Source organism: Condylura cristata, unplaced genomic scaffold (assembly GCF_000260355.1).
Source record: "Condylura cristata isolate star-nosed mole 26May11 unplaced genomic scaffold, ConCri1.0 scaffold00003, whole genome shotgun sequence".
In the NCBI taxonomy this organism is placed as follows: domain Eukaryota; kingdom Metazoa; phylum Chordata; class Mammalia; order Eulipotyphla; family Talpidae; genus Condylura; species Condylura cristata.
In genome coordinates, this window is record NW_004567104.1 from 23,854,557 (window position 1) to 23,878,085 (window position 23,529).

General features: G+C 37.0%; 1 protein-coding gene across 1 annotated transcript in view; it reads left to right on the forward strand.

The window, feature by feature from the left end:
• LPP (LIM domain containing preferred translocation partner in lipoma) overlaps positions 1-23,529 on the forward strand; it is a 561,646-nt gene that overhangs the window by 443,555 nt on the left and 94,562 nt on the right. Inside the window, exon 9 of the mRNA XM_004675087.2 lies at positions 16,389-16,558. Within this exon, the coding sequence (XP_004675144.1) occupies positions 16,389-16,558 (170 nt within the window). The remainder of the gene's footprint in view (positions 1-16,388; positions 16,559-23,529) is intronic.

Here is a 23,529-nt window from a genome sequence, read left to right on the forward strand (position 1 = left end):
TCCCCTCAGCAGTGTACTTCGTCGATCTGCCTGTTCTGTTCCCCACTCTGTCTCTGGTGAAGCCTCTCACCACCCCTAAGCCTCTGGCCTGTACCCCATTTCTGTATGCACAAATAAATAAATAAATCTTTAAAATATGTATATACAATTAATAATCAAATAAAAATGTTCTAAATTTTTGGTGATTAGACAAATAAGAAATGAAAATCCCATTTGTTACATATTGATCTTTATGGCTAAGATTTATAAAAAATGACATCACCAAGTAAAAACTACGATTACAAAACAACTGGGATTCTCATATTGCTGGTAAGCACATAAAATAGTATAATTTTAGGCCCTCCTTGGTGGCGCAGCGGGTTAAAGCACAGCACAAGAAGCTTAAGTCACTTCTGCATGAGTTCAATCCCCGCCTGCCCTGGAGGAGATCCACATGGTGCTGCAGACCTCTTCTGACCTGCCTGCTGCTCCCCTCAACAGTATACTTTGTTGATCTGCCTGTTCTGCTCCCCACTCTGTCTATGGTGAATCCTCTCACTCTCCACATTTCTGGCCTCTACCCCAGTTCTGAATGAATAAATGAATAAATCTTAAAAAAAAAATAGTATAACTTTGGAAAACAACTGGCAATGTCTTAAAATGGTAAATCTGTTTACCATATTTCCCAGGATTTCTTCAGACATATATTGCCCAAGGGAATGGAAAATGTTTTTCCATACAAAAACACATATACAGAAGTTGATAGCAGCGTTAGCTAAAATAGCCCAAAAGAAGAAACAATGCAACTATGCATCAATAGGTAAAAGGAAAAAAATTCATTTTTTTTATACAGTGGAAGGCTATCCACCAGTAATGACAAAATGAACTACTAGTAAGTAAAGCAGAAGGGGAAAACCTCACAAGCATAATGCTGGAAAAGACCAGACTCCTTCACTTCTGGCCCCAAAAGAATCTATGCTACATAATTCCATTTTATGAATCCTAAAACTGGCAAATTTAATCTGTGGTGACTGAAAGCGATGAATGAGGTTTTCTGAGACTGAGAGAGAGAAGTGACTCTTAAGAGAGCATGAGGGAACATTTAGGAATAATGGAAGTGCCATAGTATTTGACAACAGTATTTACCAGGCCTATAAATGTCTTCACATTTGTCAAAATGCAGACTTAAAATAGGGTTCATTTATTGCATATAAATTAAAACAAGAAATCTCATTTCAACAAATAAACAGCAAAAAGCCTATTCAGCATTTTTTTAAGACTATGGCTGCGATGCGTCTGAGGGAATGTTGTCAGCTTTCATGCCTGGAAGGCTACCTGCATGCTATGTCCTATAATGGATCCTCCACTGTTTCTAATTCAGATGAGCCTACAAGAGAGTGAGCCACTTGTGAAGACTCCCATGATATCATGTGAATGCAGAATGTTTTGTGATTTTTAATCCTTTTTCCTTAATATGTTTAAATTACTTATCCATATCTAATTTTTTTCTCATAAGTGAAATGTCTACATGGGACTTTTCAAAAGTATTCAGTCTGATATTACTTTTAAAACTTCAAGCATTTTCACATATTTTAAAATTAATTTATATCATTTGGTGAATAGCATAGTTGCAATAACAAGTTCAAGTAGCATGGGTAAACTTGGAATCAAATACAACTGACTGGTAGCAGTTTCAAGCTGAAGTCAGATTGCTCTCAAAGTACTGTGGGTTGTTTTTATGCATAAACATACATGACTGAGGGGCTCTTAGGGTGAAAACTAAGTATTTCTAGTTTGACTCATAGTCCCTGACAACCAGTAAGTACTGAGTATCTATTTAAGATGATTGTTTTCCCTGTACATTATCTATCACTAGTCTTAGGGATTGGTAGTGAGGTGCTCAATAAAAGCAAAGTGAATTATTTTCATTCTCACAAGAAATTACATGAGTTATTATGCCTCTATTAAGTTATGATGTTTTGCCAAGCCTTTATTACAATTTGTATTTTGGAAGATTTCATGAGGGTGTCTTTCTCTTACAAATGTATCTATATATGGTCTCCTAGTAGATTCAATACACATTCGTCAAAGTATCTTTCATGTGTCTTCAAAAGTCTTTTGAAGGGGAGTGGGCCTGAAATTGATCTTTAATACTTTCTCACACATTTTAAGTGGGAGGTTTTCTTATGCTAACATTATTTAAGTCACTAAATTCCTGAATTTTTTTTTTCCTGAGGATGTTGGTGGTATAGAGATAAAACTGATAAAAAAGACTCTAATCAGTCACAGTCCCCCTACATTTAAATAGATACTGAACACTTACTGGGTGTCAGGGAGTATGTGTCAAACTAGAAATACTCCATTTCATCCTAATTGTCCCTCGGTCGTGTGTGTTTGTGCAGTAGGAATAGAGCTACATTCTCAGAATCCTTACCCATGGCATTCTTTGGAGCCCTTTAAAAATCTCTAAAGTTGGTTCACACTTTAATTTACAAAAGAGGACTCTGATCTTTCTAAGGTTACCCAGCTTTATTGGGGAAAGGCAACCTGAAGTTCATGTCTTCTGATTCATATTTCACTGCTTTTACAATTACCATTTGTTCCAATTGATTGTATCCCATGAATAACATCTTATGCATTTAAGTTTTTTCTCTAATGTGTATATATATATATATATATATTAATATTATTATTCTCTAATATAGTATATTAGAGATGTGTATTATAATATAATATAAAGAAAAGGGAATATATATGTATATATATTAAAGAAAAGGGAATATGTATGTGTGTGTGTGTGTGTGTATAATATGGTTATTTCTAATATATACCATATCTTTAAGATATACCATCACCCCCAGTTGTACCACCTGCATGGAGCTAAATTATTCCTCAGTGTTTACACCTTTCAAATATTTATAGACCGTCATCATGGCACTCCTTAGTCATCCTTCCAGCCTTGTTCTGTGTACATATATAGCTCCCTTAAATTTTCTCTACAAGGCAGGCTCTTCAGTCCTTCAGCATTTATACCATTCTACTCTCTCTAGTGCTTATAAGAGAACAGTTTGAGTGTATTACAGATGGGAGAAAATAACCCTAACATGTTGTAACAGGGGGGAGAAAAACACATTGAATAGATGAAAGGAACAATCTACAGGTTAATTAGTAGTATGGCCACAAATATGTGCAGAGTTTTGTTTCAGAAATAATGCAAGCTGTATTTGTTGTAACTATCTCTTCTTTGAACTTAACAAAGTACTGATAATGCCAAGCTGTGTTTACAGTCCAAATTTTTGCTAAAGACCTTCAACTTTGCACTCCCCCTCTTGCCGAAGACAAAACTACAAATAAAAGCATGTAGCAGGAGCTGATTAAAAAAAAAAAAATGACTGAGCTGATCTGTTTTTGTGTATTTTCTGTGGATTTACATGTTTCCTTGAAGTTTCCTGTAAGTGTTAGTAAGGGAGAGCCCTTGACTTATCTCACTAGTTATTAGGCACTTGGGTATTAGTCATCACCTAAAAATTAAACGTGTTTACAGAATGTGATGATCTAAATGTGGGAACTACATTAGTACAAAAGGAATCACCAGAAATACTCTGCTGACATAAATAGAACAAGACTTTGTCCATCATTTTTGTGTGTTGCTTCCTTTTTTTCATAATTGTTAAATGTTTCATAATTGTATATATGTTCAACAGATGTGGGATCTTGAAGGGCTGTCCGAAGATTGCTGTTGATAAGATTCTCCCTACCCTTAGGCTTAATCTAACTTAAGTTAGACTGTCCATCTTATACATTTTTTTTTTTTGGCATGAAAAATTGAAGACTGAGAAGGTGTTAGAAAAGCACTTGCTTTATTGTATTAATTTTATTGAGGGAAGAAAGATCCAGTCTAGGTACATGGCATTTTGGGGGAGTGTTTTATTTTTCCAAACTCTCATAGTCTAGAAAATGTTCCTTCAATCCCAACCAAATACTTTATGTAGAAATCTCTGTCTTTCTTCAGCTGTTCTCTCACGATCTCACAGGGCTATAAGCGCCTACAAAGTAGAAAAGTGATTGCGTGCTGTGTTCTTATTATAAAGCATTGCACTGCACCTCAGAAATGATAACCAGTGGAGTTTATTAAAATGGAATTTCAACTTTTCTACTTTTAAACCCAGTGATTCTGCTAATCTGGAGGTGGCAAAGAAGGGTGACTATTTATTTCCCTTTCTTACACAAAGCTAGATTGTGCAGGGACATATTCTCAATGAAAGAGAGAAGAAAAGGAGGAACCTTCTCATGTTTTATTCAGATGTTAACAAAGAAAATTGAGAAGTGTGTTTCCTTAAAATTGACACCATTTTTATCCCAAACATTCTGGTAAGTGATAGCAGACGACTGTGCAAGTTACTTGAGAGGGAGAGGAATTTATCCAGGCGCACAGTCCCGGTGGGAAGTATTATCTAAAAGTAATACACTAATCGCTTTCAATCTTGCATATTTTCACATACTGTGTGCATACATTCGGTTATTAATAACTGTTCCCAAGACGTCACTTCAGCACTCAGTGTCGCTATGCAAGTGCTGGAGACGGAATCAGGCTGCAGTGTAGCAACAAGGATTTTAGAGTTAAGTAAGGGCAGTCTGTGGGCCTGGGTCTCCCTCAGAGCTCCCCTCAAGCATCATGTGTCAGCTATTCTTGGCATCTATCTGCCCACATCACTGAGTAGACAAACAGCACTAACAGTCTTTCCAAAGAGCTTAGAGCCTCAGAATCTCTCTATTCACATCCAAGATGCATTCCATCTTGTGGGTTTTGTACAGGAATTCCTTCAGATGTGATCTCTTGATGGAAGTCCCAGACACATAAGTGTACTCTGCTCTATTATATAAGTGATTTATACCACTACTCACAATTGATTTTACAGTGACGCATCTTGGAGGAGTTTCTTACATTTTATTGTCATTTCAATTTAACATGCATTCCTCCCAGTACCATTAGTTACTAGTATGAGCCACCTAGTACTGGGATTACTATTGAGGTATCTAGGCTGCCATACATGGATGAAGTAGTTTACCCAGTCACATATCTAATAGTCAAGCTAGGATTAGAACTCAGTTCTTGTAACCACATATCTTATTCCATGAGCATTATTTTTATTCTTAAAATAATAACTGGAAATCTACCAACTGATTAGTACCCATACTTGTATCATACAAAGCAAATAGATCAGATTATGTGGTGCAGCAGGAACCAAACCCTGACCTTGAGTCAGAAGGCTCCTCAGCAGAACCTCTCCCCCAGTTCTTGCTGCCATTCTATTGATTTTCAGCACACACAGAAATGTAGATACACTATGTGCTGTGTATCAAGACAGACGTGAAATGACTCTGTTGGTTCAGATGTCACGAGTTAATTTGTTCTGGAACCATGCTAGAATCAATCTTTTGTACTGCAAGGTCCACACAGCACTTCAGTTACAGTGAAATGCTACCACACGGGGAAGAGAATTTCCTCAGGCCCGGGGAGCAGTTCCTGCTAGTGGAAAGAAACTAGTACTTGGGGGTATCACATCTGGGAGGTAGTTTGTGCAACTGAAAGAGCCCTGTACTGGGGTCTGAAGGCTTGATCTCAGGTCTCATGTCTGTTCCCTGTCATGGGATCATAATTAAGGCCTTCCTCTCCCTCTGAGTTTTTGCTATCACTAAAGTAAATGAGCCTGGACTAAATGCTTTTTTTTTTTTTTTCCCATTTGCTCTTGTATTCTAAGATTTTTTAAATCCTCTTAAACAATTTGTTGTTGGCATTTTGGTACTAATTGAGAAAACCAAAACCTAAGTAGGGCTAATTGGCTTTCCTGGAATGTGGTGTCATTGAGGATATTGCCCATTCCTGGGTCTAGTGCTATGTGTACAGGGGTGGGTAATGTGGCACAGTGGCCTGTACTTGATGAACTAAGCTGGAATCCAAATTCTGCTATCTCCTTCTCAAATCATGGACACGACTATTCTAGGCTAGCTTGTTTGTAAAGATGACAATTGTCTTTGCTCACTTAAGTTACTCTGCAGATTCAAATGAGTACATGGAAATGAAGTTTTATGGGAAATTTCAGGATTACTGTCAATCGTTAAATCACAGATTAAAGAGAAATTATATTATAATTTCTATTTTGCTGTTTTTAGTAGCATCGGGTAATATCAAAAAGCACTATATAAATATACGAAGAATTTCATGGCTGCTGTTGGGCATTGAAACACAGTACTTGTAGGAACTTTCACTGCATTAGGTTTGCTCTTAAATAACCAGAATACATTTGGAGATTTCCCACCACAAAAACTAAAGTCCCTGTGTAAACTTAAATGATTTTCAGCTTTGAGTAGAGCTTAAAGGAAATATAAATTCCCACGAGAGATCCCAAAGTGCAGATTCAAATCATAAGTCAAAATTAATCATTGCAAAAGCAGTTGTAGCTGTACTAGTAAATATTGATTTCCTCTGTTAACAGATCAATCATGAAATGAATTTTTAATATAGAAGAGTGGATTAAAAATTGAGTGAGACATATTTGATAGTTAAAGAAACAAAACAAAGGAAGGGGAATAAACAAAGCAATTCTACACCTAGGTAACTACTTGGGGAACATGAAAACACTAATTCAAAAGGAAATATGTACTCTTATGTTAATTGCAGTGTTATTTACATTGACCAAACTTTGCAAACAACCTAAGTGCCCAAATATATGACCTGTGTGGGTCAGGAAGATGTAATATGTGTATCTCGAAGGAATTTTCATATATTCCATTGTCATTTAGAATATATGTACATATGTATATAAAATGTGTGTGTGTGTGTATAATAGATATAATATATAATGGAGCACTACTCAGCTATCAAAAGGTTAAACTCTTGCCATTTGCCTGCATCATGGATGGCACTGGAGGTGATGATGCGAAGTGAAATAAGTCAGAAGGAGAAAGACAAGTGCTGGACAGTATCACTTATACGTGGAGTATAGAGATACCAGTCAAAGAATTAGTTAAACTCAAGTTAACAAAAGCTCTAGAAATATTACAAAACCGATTACCAAGAGTATTAGACAAAGTAGTGAGTAAAAAATGGGGAGTACCTTGAATGATGGGGCTAGACTGTGTGTTGGTGGTAGTGTGATATATATAGTAATGACAGTTGCCAAAAGGAAAGCAAACATGGGGTGCATAAAATGGGAAAAGGGGGCTTTCCCTTGTGGCACAACAGGTTAATGCACCGCATTATGGGGCTCTCCTAAGCCACTGTAGCATGAGTTCGATCCCCGGCCAGGCAGCTGACCCACATGATGCATCAGACCTTTCCTGACCCACTCAGCAATGTATTTCAACACTTCTGCCTGTTCTGCTCCCCACTCTGTCTCTGGTGAATCCTCTCACCCACTACACTTCTGATCTGTACCCCAGTTCTATATGCGTAAATAAATAAAATCTTGTAAAAAAAAATGGGCAAATGGGATAATTTGTATGGTGATGGATAGAAACTAGATTTTTGGTGATAAGCATACTATAGTACATATACAGATGTTGGTATTTAAGTTTATATATCCAAAATCTATATAATATAGCTCATCATTCACTTTTTAAAAAATTAAGAGTGGGAATATGTAGATGCCCATTGTAGAAATTAACTTGAAGAATATAATACTTTATTCGAAGTAGATATATAAATCTCCATCTGGAATGTTGTAAGATTTGTATGAGTTTTTCATTTGGCCAGATGTTTTTTAGGAATTTTAGAGCCTTGAATATATGTCAAATTAGAGGGTAAGTTAAAAGATCTGAAGAACCAACGGCTCAAGCACCAATTCCAGGTTCACTATTTACCTCTTTGACTTGCAGCAAGTACCTCAAACCCTCTATACTGCCATTTCTTCAACTATAATAGAGATAATGATAAGACCTATGCTGTCAGGTCATTGATAAGATTACATGAGATAATAATTTGAATTTTTAAACAATGTCTGATAGAGTATTAAATGCAGACTAAATATTGACCAGGGTTGTCTAAGTTTTTCAGTATTGAGACTGAATTTCTATGACTAACTTTGATTCATAAATCTGTCTTACATAACTTAACAAAAACAGCTGCTTAACTATTATTCCTTGATACTTTTATTTGGGAAGACCAGAACGTACCCCTCTGATCCTAGGTGTTATGGGCCACTGCCTACTATAGTTTGTGGGAGACAGAAAGAGGGCCTCAACAGGCACCTTGCAACTGTTACCCTCATTGAACTTTATGGCCAGGTAATTAAGAGGGTTATGGTCTTTTTTTTTTTTTTTTTTTTCAGAAGCTTAAGAAAGGTTACCACTGTGTACAGTACTTGCCACAGAACAGAGACTAAGTGAATGTGTTTGTGGAGAGATTGACAGAATGGCTGGATAGATGACTCAGTCAAAACCATTTGGCCCTCAGGGAGTCTACTTAGTTGTTTTGAAAACAAGGGCCATCACACTCAGAAAATGTAGGGAACTTGCCCAAGCTCCCAGAACTAGTGAGTAACGCCCGCAAGACTTGCGGTTCTGTCTGATTGTTTTGCACCATGTTATATATAATTTTGTTTAAAGGGTACTATGGATTATATCCCAAACTGTAAAGCTATGTTGCTTTTTGTTTTGCTTTTTTGTTTTGTTGTCTCAGTTTTGGTTGTTTGTGCCTTCTCCTTGGGAACAGAAGGTGTTGCATAAAGTGATTATCCTAGCTAATGTGCATATGTATGTTAGTCAGTTTACAGAGTTTAGGAGCAGCCTACAAGTGCCCAACTTGTGGCCTTTTTCAACCCAACAAAGTGCAGTTTCCTAGAATGCAGCTCCTAGATCCGGCCAAAATTTGCAATCCTCACCATCAGAGCTTTGTAACACCCCAGGACAAACTATGCTTGTGTGACATAGACACACAATTCTCTTTAGATACCTGTTCTCCAGCTCACTGCATATTACCATCATTATTTCAGGCCCCTTCCCCAGACCATGTACGTTAAAAGTGAAGCATGGGTGTTGTATTATAAAAAGCTTTCCTGGAGGGAAACCAGTTGCAAATTCAATTCATCGAGGCTTTCTCAGAAGGACCCTCACTTGAACTGATTTCCCTACCTGTGACAGACCACTGAGCTCTCCTGAGACTCAGGGAGTTTGGAGAAGTGATGCTTCCTGTCTGTTTTTTCCTTGGAAGTGGGAATGGTGTCTACATGTAAACCATGCTAAAAATCATCACAGTATGATGAAAAAATACATAGTCATAGAAAAATAAAGGCTGATTAAGAAGCTTGACTTCAGAAGTCTGTCCAGGTTCTAATACCAGCTAGCCTATGAGACCTTGGCAGGGTAACTCAATCTCAGGGTTTTTAATCTAACAACAAATAGTAATAAGGTTTGATGATTTTGAATGTGATAATATTGGTGAAATGCTAAGGGCAGTGCCTGGCACAGAGAAAAGGCCCAGTTAACTTATTTTATATTTTTATAATGCTCGTTCACAATGTAGTCTATTTAAATCAATACAAAAAGTAAATAAATAAATGCAACGTGATTGCTTTTGCAAGTTTGGATGGGATTCTCCCTCCTGGTTGACTTCTATACCTAAAGGTCTAATTTAAGGAAATACATACCTGTAAAGTGGTTAAGCTCATACTTCGACTTCATACTGACTTCCTTTTCCTAGCAGGTCATTTAGCCTCGTATTCATCAGATGTAGTGCCAGGGCCTTTGTCCACCCATTTCTGAAATGTACTCACAGGCAATCTTTTATTTTGTTGGCTAGTCTAGCTTAATTTCTTGTTTTGTACTAAAATACTTCTCGATCATATCTCTCTCAAAGCTGTCTGTACCGACCACTGGGAGTAGTCTTGTTCCTGTTGTTGGAGTGTGTGTGTGACTAGGGAAGAAAGAGAATAGAGAACAGCAAAAAGAGGGAAACAGACACCTCTGCCTGCTTCTCCCAGTTGTGTGCCCATTAAATCTGCAACTGTCTCTGCAAGGGCCATCTAAGCAGGAACACTGTGCAGCAGTATAACACAAGTGGAGGGAGGGACTGAATGTGCCCTGGAGTGCAAAGATAGCAGAAGTCCTAGTCACAGAGCTGAGTATCTGTAACCCTAAGAGAGTAAATATTGGTACATAATCCCAAATCAGCCTGAAAGGAAATAGTGAAAACTTAACTTGCCATTTGATGTTATCACAACCTAAATGGCTACCATTTGATTTGCTTTGTGGGTTCTGTATTCATTTGCATCACAAAAGAAGTCTGTTCTGTAAATTAATTGATTTCACAAGATTGATTCTAATTAATCTTAAGTGAACTACCTTTTCTGTCTAAATGTTGGCATAGTATTTACTGAGAAAACTTAGCTGATTCTGTTCAAGCTATGTTATCAGTAGGTGGAAAGCATTCAAAAACACCTCAAATTAGCACATAAAGGAACTGTATTAGGAGATTGTTCTTGTTTGTTGCAAAGCAACATATAACTATGCCACAGAATAGTTTTCCAGCCAACACACTGTTAATGATCTACCCCTAAACTTTTTCGCATGCAGATGAAACCTGTTTGGATGATATTTATTATCTGCTGTTCTGACAAATTCGACAGAAGTAGGTACCTTTTTGGAAAAGTGGCGCAGCTTGGCTGAATATTAGTCACTGGAAGGCTGCAAAAGCACCAGTACTGCCTCACAGTGATGAAATGAGAATCTCTGGATCTGGGTCCCAGAGATTAATTTTTCAAAGTTCCCCAAATGATTGTGACATACAGGTAAGGATGAAGATCACTGTCCTAGAACATAAGCATTGTTTTGTTTTGTTTTGTTTTTTAAGATTTATTTATTTGTACAGAACTGGGGTACAGGCCAGAGATGCGGAGGGTCACAAGATTCACCAGAAACAGAGTGGGGAGCAGAACAGGCAGATCACGAAGTACACTGCTGAGGGAAGCAGCGGGCGGGCCAGGAGAGGTCTCCAGCGCCATGTGATCACCTCCTGGGCAGGCGGGGATCGAACTCATGCAGAATCGGCTTAAGCTTCTTAATGCTGTGCTTTAACCCACTGCGCCACCAGGGAGGACCCGAACATAAGCAGTTTTTAAAAAGCATATTGTCCTTATTTTCTTTAGAGCTCCTGAGAGAGCTCCGGCACTATCAGGGGCTGACAGATTTTGCAAGTGCAGGCCACCTAATTAGACTTTGCTAGGAAGGACCTGTGGATATGTGTTGAATATCCCAGATATATAAGCAACAATTAAGCAATCGAGGATTTGGGGTAAAAAGAGCTAGGAATTGTTTGACCTTCAAAAAAAAATCATATTGCCTACTGTTACATGCATTAATGATACAGGATTCCATAATAATACAAGTTTTGGTAATTAGCAAATGTCATTGTGCAACCATCACAGGTTGGGCAGGTTCATTTTTGAACCAGACAGACAAAAAGAATTTTGGAGCCTGTGGTGTATTTGACAGGCCTTTATTACTGAACCAGGGGACCACACTCACAGGCTTTTCTGCCCAGGTGTCCAAAATTACAGGTACGTGTGCCTTGTGCTCACAATCCCAGGCACCTTCTGCAACAACAGGTTACCAAGTTACTGTGTGTGGGCAGTGAAACCTGGTTGGAAATGGCAGCTGCTGGTACTGGCTTAGGGGCTGGTGGCAGGAAGCAAAACAAACCCTGACTTACTCCATTTTCCCTGCATTCATCATTCTAAGAACCTTTAGTGAATATGGTATGGACCTGTCATTGAAAGAATGCAACTTCTTCTATTATCTTTTTGTAACTTAAGTGAAACAAAATTTCTGAGTCAGCTTTATGGAGATTACTTTAAAAGATAATAGCAATCGCCTGCTATAGGATAAGTTGAAGCAAGTTCTGTTTCTAGGAATACATTGTCACCATATCACTACGCTGATATCTTTTTTATTCAACTTTTAGAATATATAAAAAGTGACCATTATACTATCTTAAAAGTGATCATTGATAATACCTTTGGCATATAGACTTTTTGACTCAGTGTAATATTTAAAGATAGACTACTTTGTACCTAAAATTTTTATGTCCAGTAACAAGAGTTACAAGGAAAACACAAAGACACATAAGATCTTAATGTCCTCATAAATTTACTCTTATTTTTCATGTTGAATAGCATGTTAGTTTGGGAGGATATCACCACTGATCACATAGTCTCCACTCTACAAATGCCTCTGACCAGTTAACCCAGCCCACATCCAAAATAAGCAGTGTTTACCAAAGAGGATCTATTGTATTAATTACATGCTTATCAGAGGGGAAAAGGTTATTAAATAAAAATTCTTATCTTCACGTTATAAAGGAAATAAATGCATATTTCCAAAAGAGAGAAAGCCAGAACCAAAATCTATGAATACCAGCATCCATAATTCCATCCCCCTTCTTCAACCTGTTAGTTGCCTGCAATGTCACCCTCCATCAGTGTTCAAGTTCTGTGTAGCTGTCTGGACTTAATGCTAAGACTTTCGTAAAGCCTTCCCACATGTAAGAGGAAGTAAATCAGAGATAGTGGGACAAGCAGGAAGCCATTGTCATGGTCATGAAAGATAGTGGAACCGATTGAAGTAATGAACATGTGGTGCTCACATGTGGTGGGGAGGAAATATTGAAGGAAGTGTTTCAAAGAATTTTTTGCATTGGGTGAGGTCAGAACATGAAAAGAATCAATGACTGATTTCACAATCAATATAAAGCAATATATATTATGAACAGTAATATAAACAAGTATTTGTGGGTTGGGAGGCCAGGGTCAGGTGCTTTATTTCAACAAACGTCTCCCTAGACTTTCTTTTAAGTTATGCTAAGTTTTGCCAATAAGCTGCACATACCAGAGTTGGGTCTGAGCTTGAGCTTCTATTTCCTTTGGAATACTTTAAATCTGACTCAATTCTTCTGAATATGCTCGCTTAAAAGTTCTAAGATCCTTGTCTAAAAGAGTAAGATCATGGTCTGTTTTTAATGATGTATAGTATAAGCCCCTCTAGGGGTAAGGAGGCACTCTACTTTAGGAACTTTCTTTGCATTGTGATGTCTCCTTAAAAGGCATAGTTTAGGCATTTTTGAGAATGGGAACATTCAGGCACCTTTACTGTCCTGCTGATGTGTAAGGCTATTTATAATTTTTGTTCTTCACTCCTTTTCTGTGCTTGTGATTTTTAAAGGTGCCAGACTGACTGCCCTCAAGCCTGGTGTCCCTGATTTCTCCCAAGAATAGGAAAAATACGGGAGGCAGCTGAACTAGTCATGTCTGGGTCCAGCATATTAGCCTGACCCGTGCTGGAAGAATACTCTCCACAATATAAAGGAGGTGGTTGTTCCCTTCTGACTACAGTTCATCTGCTTGTATAGCTGAAAAGACAAATCCTTGTTATGCCAGCACCAAGTTACTGCAGCTTTTATGGCCACATAATCCTAGCCACTTTCATTCCCTCTTTGGAAAAACTAAAATGTTTTTCTCTCTTCCATCTGTACCTGCCAAAACGCCATCCTGTAAAGCTGGGCTCAAATGCTTCCTTCTCAACAAAGCCTACCTGAGTGCTCTCAGATATGATTGTCATCGCACATTTCTGAAACATTTTATCTCATGGCATTTGCTGATTCTGGCATATGAATGTAGGTTGTGTATAGGCACTGGAATTGCTGCCTAGGGGACTGATACTCATCCATTTCTGTAGCTCACACAGAAACTGGATATCGTAGTGTGCAAAGAGTGGATACCTGGGGAAGTCGACTGAACGGGATGAGAATTTCAAAGCATCTCTCCCAAATCTGCATGGGTAGCTCTCAAACTCTCCATGAAGCAAGTAGCTGCAGGATCTTGGACTGCCATTATTACACTTTGGGGAGTGGTAATCTGAACTACCTCTACCTGCCTAGTAGACAACCATGGCCAGTAGCTAACATTTGATCTAAACAGTTTTTGTTCTCTAAAAAAAGTTCTCCTAAGATCATTAATAATACTGGCAGACAGGAGATTCAGAAGGGAGAAAAGTAATAATAAGTTTTTGACCTGTATTTAACAACTCTGAAATCTAAAATCATACTTTTCATAGGAATCCTTTATGCTCATTATAACTATCATTTTAAAGAGTGCACCTGTGTCACAATGCCTGCATTACTGGTGTTCTTTATCCAGTGCTCAGTATCCTTGCTGTTCAACTCGGAATATTTTCATGTCAGTAGTTTTTTTTTTTTTCCTGTGGCTACTAAGTTTAACATTTTTATTTATTACTGTCATGTTTCATTAGCTCTTTAGGTCACCAAAATATATCAGTAATTTGAATGATCATTAAAGATGGAAAAATGGTAATAAAGATAAATAACAATTCATATATAATATTACAAATGTAAATTCTAGTAAAAAGGATCCTATTCTTAATATTAGTTGTGACTGTGTATATCGTGGAATGAATGTGATGATAATGCACAAAAGTTTAAATTCTAAGTATAATGATGCCTATATTAGAGCTAAATTGCAGAGTTTTCTGTAATGTAAAGTCAGGTAAAGTCTTAAATCTCACCGAATTTTAATACCACTTTCAGTCATAGCACAGTGAACTTTCTAGTGAACTAATTGTTTTTTACTGAATAATCACAAAATGATGCCATACAAAATAACCTAATTTTGTTACTAATGGTAATGAAAGTTCAAACTTTAATGTGATTTTTCTATGTTGTACATTTTATGACAAAAACAGCTACAAGTTTAACTCTTAGATAGAAGTTTGTAAAACAAGTCACAAAACTTATTGAAAATAGTTTTTATTTCCCCCATGACCAGAATATAATAATAATATCAATTCTAGAGGAAGCAGCTCAGTTTCCAAAATTTTAACTCTTCCTTTATTTATTAGTATTTGATATTCATTGTTCCTTTGGAGGGAAAATTACACATAATGTGTACTATATTTTAAATATAAATTCAAGCAACAAGAAATAAGAAATAGTTTTCAGGGGCAAATGCAACTGAGAGAATAGAAGCTATTTGTTTCTTCTCCTAATTTAAAATACTTAACCCTCCCATTTTTGAGTGTGAAGTGGCTGTCAATCTAATGTGATGGAGTGCTGAAAGCAGTCTTCTGTGTGAACTCTCCCATGTCAGCTCTGTGTTCAATCCGTACACAATTATAAAGAGGCAAGAAAGCGTAGTGGTTAGGACCACAGGTGCTGCAGCCAAACAGCATGGATTTGAAGTCAGTTATCCATTTTTATGACTCAGTTTCTTCATCTGTAAGATATAAATAGTAATGGCCATCTAGTAGTTGTTAGAGATATGAAATGAGTTCATACATACAAATCATCTATAAAATTCTTTACACATTTAAACACTAAATTCATTATAGCTTATGTGTAAAACCCAACATGTTCTTGCTAACTGTCCTAGTGGCCTGTAATGACTTGTTAAGGTTTTTTGACTGACTAGGATTAAGGAATAAGAAGGAAAAATTGGATGTGGATCTTACTTCTGGCTCCATATTCTCATAACAGAGCTGGATGCTGACATTGATTATGACCAGTCCAATGTCTCTTGCTGACATAAATATTTTAAAGTTATGTTTTATTGTTAATTTCTTTAAGGTGAAATTAAATCTAATGTCCATATGTGGCCCTGATGCCACAAGTACCAATTTAAGAACACTGAATATTTCAGAATTCAGGGCCGTAAGTGACCCACAACCCTACATTATATAAAATGGCTATAGGATTTAGGGGTGTTGAAACTAAGGACAGACGTGGAGGCAATGCTAAATGAATTGAAATAGCCTGAAGGATCCTGCTCAAAGAGGAGACCCCAGAAAACAGAATGGGAACTGTTGGGTAGCTGTTACTGTAAGAAAGTATCTGGCTGTTATGAGAAAGAACATTCTAACAGTCTGGAAAAGCACTGTCCTTGTATCTACCTGTCACCAGCCACTAGACACAGAGGTTTTGTAAAAGGAATTGAAGTTTGAGTTTGGCCCTAGAGCCCTTCCAATCTAACTGGACACAGACTAGGAAGAAAAGCTGTTCTATGGTGGTTTTTTTAGTGTCCTGAGTTCTGTTGTTACCCCTTAGTGTGGGATGTAAGCCAGACACTGGCCTTGGTACTTGGGGACAGGAGTTCTACTCTATCATTATCTATGAGAACTTGGCTTTGAAGGTTAACCCCTCAAATAACTCAGATCCGTCATGGAGGTCTTCTGAGGGACAGTGATGACAAGACTGGTGCTCTTCCTCAAGGTGGCAATAGCAGTCATGGCTGTCCTGTTGCTGCTGCTGACTTGACAAAGCTGCCATCCTCACAACTTAACTTTGTCAGAAGGACTAAAGGTGTTCCAAGGTTGGTTCTTAAAAATATTCCCCTTTTATATTTCAGGCCGCTGTGCTCGCTGTGGGGAAAATGTAGTTGGGGAAGGCACAGGATGTACTGCCATGGATCAGGTCTTCCACGTGGAATGTTTTACCTGCATCATCTGTAGCAACAAGCTCCGAGGGCAGCCCTTCTATGCTGTGGAGAAGAAAGCCTACTGCGAGCCCTGCTACATCGTAAGTTCAGATTTGATCCTAGGTGCTTTGCAAAGATATATTTATCATTTAATTATTGATATACTTTTTACATTATTATTCATTCTTGTACAAGTTTGATTTGTCTTCTGAAGATGTACTACCCATAAGATTACCACGTGAACCATGATCATAGTCCCTTGTGCTCTTCCTCCCATTGTGTTGATCCATCTCCCCTGCTGAATGTCTCTGATTGATAGCTTGCCTGCTATTTTTAATTTTCTTATCCCTTGTTGAGTTCTGTTATATTCCTCATGTAAGTGAGATTGTCCAATATTTTTCTTTTCCCTGCTGACTTACTTCACTGAGCATGAGTTTATCTTTTTTGATTGCTGAATAGTATCCTATTGTGTATATATACCATATCTTCTTGATCTAGTTCTCTCTTTTTGGCATTTAGGTTGTTTCCATATTTAGCTATAATGCTGCAGTAAAACACAAGAGTGCAGGCTTTCCTTCAAATTAATGTTTTTATGACTGCAAAGATATTTTTGGCTAAATGATGGTAGCACATAGCCATCAGAGATTTATTTGCCCTAGACTTCAAAATGTGTGTGTGTGTGTGTGTGTGTGACCACATCTTCATTTTTTCATGTGTTCCTATGAAGCTGGGAAAGTGTATTGGGATGAGGCTGACTTGCACTAGAAGACCATCCTCCAGTGGCTTTCAAGCGTGTATTTGCTAGCACACGCCTCCCTGAAGCATCAGAAGAGTTCCCCTACTAGTGGCACCTCCTGCTGTTAGGCCTCACTTTGCATTTGAAGTATCTTTGTAGACCTCTGGATTTGTCAATGATCTTTAAACTCCTGCGTCCTATAAATGTAGGAAAAACTATAATGCTTTTTTTTTTCAATTGAGACCACATTGTTTTACAACACCGTATATGATGCATAATTAATTAATTTCTTATCTACCCAAATCCAACATAGCACACCTAATAATTTTTCACTAAAGCAAACACTTTTTCTATACAGTTATGGTATAAATAGTAATAATCATTAAGTTAACAAATGTATTCTTTTTTTTTTTTTTTTGAAGAAAAAACAACTGTGCTTAAATGGCATAGCTGGGTAACTAAAATACATTTGTAGTCACATTATCTAAGCTTTTTTCTAGACAACTTAAATCTATATAGTAAGTTATCTTTTGATAGAACAACTTGGCGATGAACAAACTTTCTGTGTAGTCTAAAGTAAATATCTTTGCTATCTTTTCACATGTTTTTAATCTGTTTTAACACTTGTTAGTGGTGAAAACTAGTGATTTTACAAACCCACAAAAGAGGCATGATTTGGCCTCCAGCCTCCCCAAGAGTCTTAACATAAAAGGAACCTCTGGTACCAGATATTAAATGTGACACATAACTTTGTGCATCAGTGAGATCCGAGTTTATTGCAGAAGTTTCTAGCTTCCTTGCTGTTATCCCAGAAGCTAATCATCTGGTTAGTTGCCAGGCCCAGAGTCCAAACCTGAGATCTAAGAGTTCTTCAAGATTAAGATCTCATTCTACAGCTCTAGGTTCAAGTTTATTTTTTCTCTCCAAAGGCTACTTAAACACCTATAACATCATTATGTTGTCATTCAACATTAAAGATGAAAAAGAAATCTTAAGATCATTACTCTAACTCTGTCTTTAGAAATGAGAATGCAGAGGTGCAGAAACAAGGAAAATGATTTCTATCATTAGTGTCAGAACCAGTTGTCATCCTCCTAGTCCCATGTTCTCTGCACACATCATGTCCTTTTAGTTTGTCTGAAACATAATTGCAGAAATGCCCTGCTGATCTGGAATGAATAATTACCTATCATGGAAAGTCTAGTGAACAAAAACTTACCTCTTTGGCAAATAATGATATTTTCAATGTCACTTTTTGCAATCATTGTTGAAAAGAGGAAACTACAAACCCCTCTGCCTTTTATAAACAGACCGAGTGGTCTGTCACTTACCATGGTTTAGGACCACTACTGTGAAATAACACATTGCAGTGAGCTAGGTGACATAATGTCAGGAGTCTGCAGAAGCACCATGGCTGTTTGTCCCTATGCTAAGTGACTCTTGGCTTGTGTCTTTTTACCTCTCTTAAATTTATTTTTTCATCCAGTTTTGACCACATTGTTAATTCTTGCCACTCTAATGATGCTCTTGATGCCTCCATCAGTGTTTCTTTTTATTTTTTATGAGCTAAGACTCATATGAGCAATATTGGAAAACAGTGTAAGTTGGTGTGAATGAAGTGGATCTGAATTCAGTTTCATCACGAATGCTTTCTCTCTTTGGTATAGTTATTTGATCGCAGACTTAGTTTCTTTATATTTATAATAGAATGATTATGAAATTTCCCCAGAGGTTTGTGAAGATGAAATAAGACAGTTCTTCTAAAGTACATTGGCTCAAGCAGGCAATGGCGGTAGCATGAATTTTATACTGAAATAATTTTGATAAGATTTCTTGCCTCTTTAATATTTGTTGCTTTGTGTGCTTCCTGAAATACATAATAAGACAAAAAAAAGTCGAATCTGACTAAATTAAGGGTTTTTTAGAGCGTGTGGGTTTCCATCTCCTTCCAGACATAGACTTGGTGACTCTCTAGGATGCAGCTTCTTCTGCTTCGGCTGCAACACTGTATTTATGACAGGGAACATTATCTGAGAGATATTTAATCATATTCTTGGAAGAGCCGGGTGAATTCAAATAATGGAAATCTAACATCCTTTTTTGACTTTTCTCCCTCATAAGAACCTTGAATCAAGGTTTTCTTTAATGAAATCTATCCATGGTGATTCTAAAATGTAATTTAATTCTTATCAGAATTCAGTTAAGCTTCACTCAAAGACCCTTGTTCAATATTGATTTCAGAGTTCAGAACAGCACTCAAGCCCTCCGATGGATGCTTTAGCATTTTAATTTCTTCTTAACTTTTGTAAGTCCAATAAGCTGACAGATTAGAAATGCAGAGAGTTCTCTATTTCAGGGGGTGACTGGGGATTGAGGAAACTAGGAGGGTAAGATGAAACATGTTTATTCTGAAGATGGAGTTTGTATGAAGGAGAGCCCAGGGCTGTGTATCTCTCTCTGGAAACCAATGACCAGGGAACAGGAAGCACCTACTGTGCCACTCAGTCATATTGCTGTTGATCCTTTGGTGGAAATTGATGTCTGACAAATATCCAGTATCAAATAGAGAAAACCCAGGCCTGGGGTACAGTTTTCACTTTTCACTTCATTGATAGAATCAGAATACTGAAGATATTTCTGTTTAAGAACTACACATATTTGAATCTGTGATTTTTTGAAGTCTGAGTAGTTGGCAACCAGTCTATAAATTCAGCTTATTTTTACTTAAATTGGCTATTGATCAACTTAAAGTCATAATTGAATTAAGTATTTACATATTTGAGGGAAAATATGCCAATAACATCTTCATCTTTGTTTCAGTGGTGACTCATATTTTCCTGTGTTCTCTTGAATCTTTTACCCTTATACATATAGAACTATAATTAGGTGCATTTCATTCAGTAAGGCAGTGCAGTCCCCTAAATCATTATATGCATGCTTTCTTTGGTATTTTCTATCGTTGATTTAATATAAATATGTGTATAGATATCCATTTTTAACTTTTTTTAATTGTCTATCTTTAAATTGTTTACATGATCTAGTTTAAAGCCATTTGTCACTAGAAAGGTATTGGGTATTTTCCAAACTTTTATTTAATCTTAAAAAAAACTTTCAAAAACCTTGCATATAAATGAGTATAATTTAATATTTTTTTAATTTTTGAATTCCTTAGCATATTTTTTTTTACTTATATTACCAATCTTACTTTTAGACAATTTAGAGAACATTTGCTAGTTTCCTTAGGATTTTTCCAGTTTGCTAAACCACCAACAATAATGAGACCATATGTTAAACTGTAACCTATCCTCTGTGGAAGAGGCTTATTTATAATTATCTGAACCAATATGTGATTACATACTAGTTATTTTGAGTTTGTATAATTGTTAGCAAAATTAATGAAATGCTTTTCTACTTTGGTGATACATCTTTTAAAAAGCTTGCTTTTGATTATTCTATGTACTTGCATTAGTGAAGAGATCCCAATTGAGAAGTGCTATGTTATCTCGGTGTACAAAATGACATCTAAAATATATAGGTTCTAGCTAGTACTTGCTCTCCTGGTATGACCTTGAGTAAGTTAATTAATTCCCAAGGACCAGTATCCTCATTTTTTAAAAGGAGTTAGTAATGTCTTCCAAGTCTTCAAAGAGAAGGAATGAACAAGACATTGTATACATCGTGAAACTGTTTACTAATGTAAGGACTTAATTTGATTAGTAGCTTTATTGCCATTGCTTTTTCTTTCAGTTTAAACTGATAAAATTTAGAAATTCTCTTAGTTTGGGGTAATTTCATAGCTGCAGTTGCTATGGAAATACTGAAATAAATAGATGTCATAGGAGGAATATGAGGACATAGATGAGGTTCACGCTTTGCTGCCGTTTTCATGTTGATAAGAGTGGGAAAGGGCAGTCAGGGAGCCTCACACTGCAGTGTCCTTCTGCCATTATTGAGGCTTGTCCTTAAGGATGGATTCACAGAATTTCTGTGACCTTTGCATTGCCAGTGAGTCTGGTCCTGGAGATTCGGCACATCAGAGATCCTCAGTAATGTCTGCTTTACAAAATGGTTGTCAGAAATCTTCCCCGAAACCAGGGCTGTGACTCAGAGTAGACTAAGTCCAGCTCTTAACTCTCCAACAGTGGAAGTTGCTACAGACATTTTTATTAGCTTTAAAGTCCAAGTGATTAAAAGGCTTCAGGAAATAGGAGGTCAACTCCACAGGAGACTAAACACTTTAAGGTTCCTGAATTTGAGGCATTAGTGGCCAACAGACTAGCGACCTTTTGCTCTTTTGTGTCACTAAATGACTACAGTTAAAACACTCTAAATTTCAACCTACATTAAGAAGTAGGTTTTGCACCTCTACAGGAAAGTTGTCTTTTTATATGTTCAATTTCTCCTAATAAAATGTTTTAAAAGCAGTTATGACCTCTGCTTTATGTGGGTGTTGGAAAAGGTAATGAGAGTTTGAACTAAACTGGAAAAATCCACTTCCTTCCTCTTTTCTTAACTGCCCCGCTCTGTCTTCTCATCTCTCATAAGTGTTTGTTATCCATCCCTCTCCCTCACCACATGTGTGCACATGGACATGGACATACATATTTTCTTGGTGATGTTCATCTTCATCCCACAAAGCACATTCTCAGGAAAAGAATGGTTGAAGAAAAAAGAAGAGCTGCGAACAATAGATGAGAGGTCTAACCGTCAGAACTACTATGCCTTGTTATCTTCCCTTTTGTACAGCCCATATATTTTACATTACTCCCTAGCATCTATTATTACATGTTAATACTTGTATGTACCCTCTGAAATATATAAGGCGGAAGGGATTAGTAGTCCCAGTTTACAATGGCTTTCCTGTTTTCAAGGTAAAATACAAGATGCAGATTGGAAACAGACCTTCTAATTTGTATTTTATGTTGAGTCCATACGACTACCCTGAAACTAATGTTCAACCTCCATGCAGATACTCACAGCCCCTGTGATCTGATACTATTTCCACATTTTAATTGATGACCACATGAGCATGCCTTCTAGTATTATAGAATCTGAAGTGCTTAACTTCTACCACAAAAAGATTTTTGAATCCTAATCTTCTCTTGAATATTTATGTGATCTCCTCTTGATGTAGTTCATCAAGTTTTAATGCAAAAATACTTTTTCTGATTAGAAATAATCATAATGAGCTCCCCCACACCCGGGTGGCACAATGGGTTAAATCTCAGCTGGATGACACTATTGACAGCCACTGCAGTTTGAGTTGGATCCCTGGCCAGGGAGCTGACCCACATGGTGCAGCAGACCTCTCCTGTTTAGCCTGATGCTAGATCTGCCTGCTCTGCTCCCCACTCTGTCTGGTGAATCCTCTCACCACCACCACCCCACACACACCTCTGGCCTACAACCCAGCTCTTGTATGCTTAAATAAATAAAACAAATCTTTAGAAATTATTCATATGATAATAACTGTTGAATGCTCTAAATTTTATAGAGCAATTTTATTTCACATTATTCTCTGATGTTCCTAGGGAATAGATAAATTGTAATGGTCTTTATTTCAGTAGAAATAAAGAAAGAAAAAACTGACTTTCAAAGAAGTCAGATTGCTCTGTTTCCTAGAGCGTGAATGTCACAACCACCACTGGAACCAGGCCTTTGATTTCCAAGTGCAGCTCTTTCCACAAATACAAAAAAAAAAAAAAAAAAAAAATCACAGGAAATCCCACTTTTGATTATTAAGCTACCTTTTGCCTAATTAATTTATTCTATTAGTATTTCTTCATGCTATGGATTCAAAAATATATGGTTCACTTTTATTCTAAATTTTATAGCTGTGGCTTTTGCCTTATTTATAACATTAGAGAAAGATTATATTCAATGCAGAAAAATTATAAAGTATATGAAAGGTGTTCATGATTGTCCCACCTAAATATTGTAACAATTTACAGTGTACCACATACTCCTATTCAGTCTTTTACAGGTCAGGGTGAGGGACATCCAAGAACTCCTAAACCTCCCTGCTCTATGTAGGTTCTTGCCAATAGCTGCATCAAAACAAAATATGTAAAACATTTAATTGAGGGGAGCTTTAATACAATTAATGTGCAACAAAGGAAAGACAGAGAATATAATTTCCAATCCAGCACCTGAAGTTATCCAAGTTACTCCTGGGTAAATGCCCAGCAAAACAAGGTTGGGTCCAAAGCAGGGACATGAGATTCAAAAGTCTGCCACACATTTTAGAGTACCTTCTGAAGGGGACCCATAAAAAAGGGTCAGAAACAGTTAAGTTTGAGCCGAAAAGTGCACAGTCAAAATTGACATATACACTAG